This window comes from Elephas maximus, chromosome 4 (genome assembly GCF_024166365.1).
Source record: "Elephas maximus indicus isolate mEleMax1 chromosome 4, mEleMax1 primary haplotype, whole genome shotgun sequence".
In the NCBI taxonomy this organism is placed as follows: domain Eukaryota; kingdom Metazoa; phylum Chordata; class Mammalia; order Proboscidea; family Elephantidae; genus Elephas; species Elephas maximus.
Genome location: NC_064822.1, coordinates 14,623,925 through 14,631,577, shown reverse-complemented (window position 1 = coordinate 14,631,577; position 7,653 = coordinate 14,623,925). Strand labels below are relative to the sequence as shown.

Here is a 7,653-nt window from a genome sequence, read left to right as displayed (position 1 = left end):
AATCCCCATGTTTTAAAGAATCAGAAGAGAAGAATATAGTAATATTCTTCTGGTTTTATAACTATTCTAGTACTCAAGCTTGTCCTTACCTTATTCCATCCACCATCACTCGCCTTTACACAAACCCTTCTCTGGGCATATGATATTCTGTATTGCTATTCACATACCGTGTCTTCAGAGATCTAAGTCTTTCAAGGGTAGGTATTATGTATTACATTTTTATATCCCGAGCACAATTCCTTGAACTAGAAGAGCAGCTGACGCTGATTTATACTCCCTAATTTTTTCATGAGCATCAATGAGCTTCATCTATATATAGGGGAATTAAAGGTAAGAGGGACTCTGACTCCACTTTCAAGAAGCCTAGTCTAGAAGAAAATATTTACACATATGCATACATCCACAAATAAATCAGATGTGGTAAACATGACAAGCAATGTTAAAAAAAAAAAAAAAGGTAGACCACAGTTGCTTCACAAAAAACAAGTGATGTTCACATACAGCTCAGAACCCTATCCTAGGCAGGTGCGCGTTAGAGCCTAACACTGTAGTGTGACTGACTGTCCTCAGGACAGATCACTAAAGGAAATTACTGTCCATTTGGAGGCTGAAAGCCAGCACCTAACAGGGTAACATTACTCAAGAAAGCAACGTGTCTCACATGCCACCAACGAGAAGCCAAAGTGAAACCGAGTATCTTTAAGAACGTAACAACAGTGGCTGGCTACAGAACGTCACACCAGGATGAGGCAGGAGGACGAGAGCAGCCTGGAACTCCCTCCCCATTCTCCATGACTCCTCAGCACCTACAAGGTGTTGCCTACTGACCTCCTGTAGTCTCCTGTATACTTACAGACCACGCCCTTTACAAAGTGCACTTACACAGCTGCAGCACAGCCCCAGTCCTCATTAGCTCCCGAAGCCACAGAGTACAAAGCCGCACCCGATCCACCCCCAGGAAAACAAACACAAGACGCTCACTGAGCAGAGAAGTCTGTCACACTGAGTGTTAGAAACAATTTATGAGAAATGTGAAAGAGAAGTAACCAAGTGAAAAGGGACATTCAAATGTTTCATGAAAAACATTCAAAATATGACCATGGATACTGACATTTAACTAAAGAAAACTTCCAAACCCGTTGCCATCAAGTTGATTCCAACTCAAAAGACAGAGCAGAGCTGCCCCATAGGGTTTCCTAGGCTGGGATCTTTACTGGAGCAGGCTGTCACATCTTTCTCCTAAGGAACCATTGGTGGGTTCCAAATCCGAAGCTTTCAGTTAATAGCTAAGTGCTTAACCACTGTGCCACCAGGTTCTCTAAAGAAAACTTGTACCCATGAAAACTACAGTGTTGGCACTGACCTGCCAATGCTACATCCAACTGAGTAAAAGATATGGTAGGCTCGATATCCGAAACTTTTAAAGCTGGTAGACAAGAGGCATCTTGAGGTTTACTTTGCTGAGTCCGTAATTCTAAACCTAAAAACAAGAAAAACGGGTAATGAACATTCAGGAGGGTAATTAAAAGATTTTATGTAGTTTATCTCCTATGTGGTATTAACTTAAGATTAAAAAAATAGCAATCCCATGCCAACTGCTACTACATCAGTACCTAAGGTTTATACGGCATCTGCCATTTCCAAACTAGATCTAGAGGCATCAATAACCTGGCGCAGTAGGTAGCCCGTTTTCCAATTCTGATTTTTCAATTATTAAAAAAAATTGCTGGAGAGCAGTGGTTTACTCCAGCAGTTTCCAGTCACCTCCCGAATTTTTTACTATACAGACTGTACTTTTCTCAGGATTTTCAAATCATGTCTTGCTGGCTTCCAATTTACTGACCTTTGCACTTGTTTTCTCCTGTTTTATGTTCACTAACCTCAGCGAAATGCTTTTATAATCACACAAATTTCACAAATTATAACAATACTTAAAAATACATTTTTGAGGCCTGATAGCCTATTCATATAATCAGAGGCAGAAGCTCCTTTTTCATGGAATTATTCCACAGAATTACACAATCTATAAGAAAAGACAATCCAAAAGTTTTCTAGAATTTTAAGGATAGAACAGAATGGTACATGTGTAAAGAGACTTCAGAGTTTAAAATTCCGTCAAATATAAAAGTACACTGTTTCACATACATGATTTGTAGGGGATGGCTGTAGCTGATTTAGAATTTAACTTGAGATCATGATAAAGGATACTTATGGTGTCTGACACGCTGACCTTAAACGGAAGAGTAGAAGCTTCACTCATCTTCCATTTCTACCCTTTTAAAGTTCCTAAGTTCCTTGAGAGCAAGTTATCACAAACTGTCCACTTAGAGACGCGAATCCAAGGTATGAAATGACGATGTATATCACTAAATTACATCAAGGTACACAGATTATACATTCCAATTAAAAGACTAAGATTGTCAGACTCAATGTGAAAACAAAACTCAATGTATTCTGCTTAAAAGAGAAATACCCTAAAGATAAGAACACAGACAGTCTCTCAATAAAAGGATGGAAAAAAAGGATGAAGCTTTGAAAAGATGAAACTATGAAAACACTAAGGAAAAGCAGGCTGGTGTAGCTACACTAACACAAGTAAACAAAAAGGGGGGGGGGCAGTTTCAAGAAGACAGAAGCAGTTCATAGTGTCAAATCAGCAGCCCTGGTGGTGCAATGGTTAAGCTGCTAAGTGAAAGGCTGGCGGGTCAAACTCACCAGTGGCTCCTAGAAAGAAGAGACCTGGTGATTTGTTCCCGTGACGATCAAAGCCTAAGAAACCCTACGGAACAACTCTACTTCTGTAGGGTCACTATGAGAGTCAACTTGAGGGCACAAAACAACAACAATCTATACTGGCCCCAAACCATACCAGCATGTGGCTTCCTCCAACAGCACTTTGCAGGCTGAGTGCAGAAGGGCAGCAAGAGGGGGGCTGACCTGGTCCCAGGCTGGGGTTTCACAAAGCAGATCCCAATGGAGAGATGGAGGGAAAGGATGCCAGACACACTGGCAAGACAGTGGACCTTGAATAAGGAAGAAGTAAAGGAATTCAGGCAACACACTGTAAAACCATGGGAGGGTCAAGGACTGTATGTGGTATTTAAGTCAGAAAAGAAATTTGTGGGATAAAGCGGTCTCAGACATTAGGTGATTGAGGTCAGAATCACGTATTGAGGTTTCAGAGGTAGAAAAGCCTGCAAATGGGTTACAAAAGGGCATGCAGGAACTTTCTGGGGTCATGAATATGTTCTGTATCATGATTATGGTCGTTGTGACTATGTATTTGTCAGAACTCACTGAATTTTATCTTAAAAATTGTTTTATTATATGTAAATTACACCTCCATAAAGCCTATTAAAAATATGCATATAGTCCACACTATTAAAGTCTATATCTAGTGTGTAACTCAATGTCCTACACCCACTTCTGGCTTCTAGCAATCATTGACTTGCCTTCTGTCATCACAGTTTTGCCATTTCTAGGATTTCATATAAATGGAGTCATTTAGTATTATGTATTTTTTTGTGACTGACTTATTTCACTTAGCCTAATGTTCTTGAGATTCATCCATGTTTCTAAGTGAATCTGTTTACCTGTTCACCAAGTGATGGAAATCTAGGTTGTTTCGGGTTTTGTGTGGACATGTTTTCATTCCTTGAGTAAATAACCAGCAGGAGTACTTCTAGGCTTCATGGTAAGTGTACGTTTAACACTATAAAAAATGTAAAACGGTTTTCTTTAGTGGCTACACCATTTTGCTTTCCATTAGCAACTTAGGAGAGTACCACTTGCTTCGTATCATTGACAACATTTTGTACCAGCAGGATTTTATTTACTTTTTAATTTTAGCCACCCTAGGTGGCATTAGTGGTTAAGTGCTATGGCTGCTAACCAAGAGATCGGCAGTTCAAATCCGCCAGGTGCTCCCTGGAAACTCTATGGGGCAGTTCTACTCTGTCCTATAAGGTCGCTATGAGTCGGAATCGACTCGACGGCAGTGGGTTTTGGTTTTTTGGTTTTTAGTGGGTGTGGAATGGTGTATCACTTAAGTTTTAAGATGCATCTTCCTAATAAATAATGATGTATTTTCCTAATAATGACGTTATTCCCAACATAAACAAGGCTTTATACTTATCTGCCATTTGTATACCTTCTTAGGTTAAGTATCTATTAAAATTTTTTGTTCATTTTTTAATTGGGTTGTTTGACTTCCCATTATTGAATCATTTAAGTTTTTAACGTATTATGGATACAAGTCCTTTATTACATATTAAAACCTGTGAAAGCCAGAACCTGTGTAAGGTGGAAACATGTCAGAGAAAGAAAACTCAAATATTTTCCACTAAATACAGGCACACCTCAAAGATCCTGAGAGTTGTGTTCCAGACCACGACAATAAAGCCGATATTGCAATAAAGTGAGTTACAGGCATTTTTTTGTTTCGCCGTGCGTATAAAAGTTATGTTTACACTACACTGTAGTCTATTCAGGGTGCAGCAGCATTATATCCAAAAAAATCTGAATACCCTAATTAAAAAATACTTTATTGCTAAAAAAGGCTACCCATCATCGGAGCCTTCAGCAAGTCATAATCTTTTGCTGATAGAGGTCCTACCTCGAGATTGATGGCTGCTGACTGATCAGGGTGGTGGTTGCTGAAGGCTGGAGTGGCTGTGCCCATTTCTTAAAATAAGACGACAACGCAGTTTGCTGCATCTGCTGACTGTTCCTTTCTCAAAAGATTTCTCCGTAGTATGCGATGCTGTTTGATGGCATTTTACCCACTGTAGAACTTCTTTCAAAATTGCAGTCGATCATCTCAAACCCTGATGCTGCTTTACCAACTAAGTTCATGTAATATTCTAAATTCTTTGTCATTTCAACAATTTTCACAGCATCCTCACCAAGAATGTATTCCATCTCAAGAAACCACTTTATTTGTTCATCCATAAGAAGTAACTCGTTACCCATTATGTATCCATTTTATGAGAGTGCAGGACTTCCGTCGCATCTTTAGGCTCCACTTCTGATTCTAGTTTTCTGGCTATTTCCACCACATCTGCAGTTACTTCCTTCACTGAAGTCTTGATCCCCTAAAAATGTCATCCATGAAGGCTGGAATCAACTGCTTCCAAACTCCTGTTAATGTTGATATTCTGACCTCCTCCCATGATCATGAATGTTCTTAATGGCATCTAGAATGGGGAACCCTTTCTAGAAGGTTTTCAGTTTAATTTGCCCAGATCCATCTGAGGAATCGCTATCCATGGCAGCTATAGCCTTATGAAACATTCTTTCTTAAATAATAAGACTTGAAAGTCAAAATTATTCCTTGATCCACAGGCTGCAGAATAGATGCTGTGTTAGCAAGCATGAACACATTAATCTCACTGCTGTCTGAGTGACCAGGTGCATTGCCAATGAGCACTCATATTTTCAATCTTTTTTTTGAGCAGTGGGTCTCAACAGTAGGCTTAAAATATTCAGCAACCATGCTGTGAACAGACATGCTGTCATCCCGGATTGTTGTTCCGTTAACAGAGCACAGGCACAGTAGACTTAGCATAATCCTTAAGGGCCCTAGGATTTTCAGAATGGTACATGAGCACTGGCTTCAACTTACAGTCACCAGCTGCATTAGCCCCTAACAAGAGAGTCAGCCTGTCCTCTGAAGCTTTGAAGCCAGCCATGGACTTCTCTCTGGCTGTGAAAGTCCCAGACGGCATCTTCTCCCACGAGAAGGCTGTTCCGCCTGCAGTGAACATCTGTGGTTTAGTGCAGCCCCTCCATCAGTCATCTCAGCTGGAGCTTCGGGAGAACTTGCTGCAGCTTCCACATCAGCGCTCGCTGCTTCGCCTGGTACTTTTATGTTACGGAGACGGCTTCTTTCCTTAAACCTCATGAACCAACCTCTGCTAGCTTCACACTTTCCTTCTGCAGCTTCCTGACCTTCCTCAGCCTTCAGAGAATTGAAGAAAATTGGGGCTTTGCTCTGGATGAGGCTTTGGCTTAAGGGAATGCTGTGGCTGGCCTGATCTCCTACCCAGGCCACTAAAGCTTTCTCCATATCGGCAGTAACGCTGTTTCACTTTCTTTCATTCCTGTGTTCGGCGCTTTTAATTTCCTTCAAGAACCTTTCCTTTGCATCCACAATTTGGCTAACTGGTGCAAGAGGCCTAGGATTTGGCCTGTCTCAGTTTTCAACACGCCTTCCTCAGTAAACTTAATCATTTCTAGCTTTTGATATAAAGTGAGAGCATGTGACTCCTTTCACTTGAACACACAGAGGCCATGGTAGGGTTATTAACTGGCTTAATTTCAATACTGTGTCTCAAAGAATAGGGAGGCCCAGGAGAGGGAGAGAGACGGGGAAATGGCCAGTCATTGGAGTGGTCAGAACACACACATTTACTGATTAAATTTGTCAACTTACAGGGTGTGGCTCTTGGCTCCCCAAAACAATAACAACAGTAACATCACAGATCAAAATAACAGATACAGTAATAATGAAAAAGCCTGAAATACTTCAAGAATTACCAAAATGCGATATAGAGACATGAAGTGAGCACACGCTTTTGTGGGAAAATGGCACTGATAGACTTGCTCGACGCAGGATTGCCACAAACCTTCAATTCGTAAAAACCCAGTATCTGCAAAGCGCGATAAAGTGAAGCACAATGAAACGAGGTATGCCTACAGAGCACTATAAAAAAGTGACTGAACCCTGTCTAAGACAGAAAACTTTCGAGACTCGAAAAAACAAAGCAGTTCCTTCAACTTCTGGCTCTCACAGGTTTCACTGTATATTTTGCAAATATTTTCTTCCACAGGCCAGATGATTTTTGATTGAGAATTCTGATTCCTCCCTTCTCTTGTTGCTATATCCCTTTCCTAATTCTAGCTAAATTTGAAAACATTTACAAGGTCTCCTAAATTTGGACTTTTCTCTTTACTCCCATCACAACCATCCTCGCTTAGGTCTTCATATCATACCTAGGTTTCTAATCACCTTTCCGTAGTTTCTCTAATTTCTTTTTCCTTGAAATTATCCCAAATAACACCATTTTATTGTTCAAAGACTTTCTATAACTTCTCATACCTTCATAAACAAAGTACATACTCAGCAGTCTTAAATTCAAGGTCCTCCACAGCTTGGTCTCAATTCTTCATTCTTGTTCAGCCTTTCCCAAACACTTTATTTCATCCGTATCTATCTATTCATCATCTTCTGAACCATGCCTACACATACAGATTCTGGCTGTGCTTCATGACTAGCTCAAGTCCTTCATTTAAGCTCAATGAGACTCGCCAATTCTTTGTGGTCCTTCTAAACTCATAGCTGATACTGTCGATATTGTTCATTGACAATTACATACATATTGAAACATGACCTACATTTTATTGGCATATTATATCACCTGGTAAATAGAGAGCATTCAAAAAATTTACAAATTTAAATCTTATAATGCAACTTCTTTTTAAGTATTTCTTCCTTGCCTGCCAAACCACAGTATAAATTTTCTGAGAGTAATGATAGAACTTTATAGACGCCCAATAAATATTTTTTGATTGAAATAATAACTGGTCTCCAACTAATTAAAAAAGTTCACTGGGTTTGGGAGAAGGCCAGCACGTCACCTTACGAGGCTACCT

General features: G+C 40.0%; 1 protein-coding gene across 2 annotated transcripts in view; it reads right to left on the bottom strand.

The window, feature by feature from the left end:
- PITRM1 (pitrilysin metallopeptidase 1) overlaps window positions 1–7,653 on the bottom strand; it is a 58,938-nt gene that overhangs the window by 27,069 nt on the left and 24,216 nt on the right. For both annotated transcript variants that reach the window (XM_049881653.1, XM_049881654.1), the window contains exon 15: window positions 1,364–1,480. In XM_049881653.1, coding sequence (XP_049737610.1) covers window positions 1,364–1,480 — 117 coding nt within the window. The remainder of the gene's footprint in view (window positions 1–1,363; window positions 1,481–7,653) is intronic.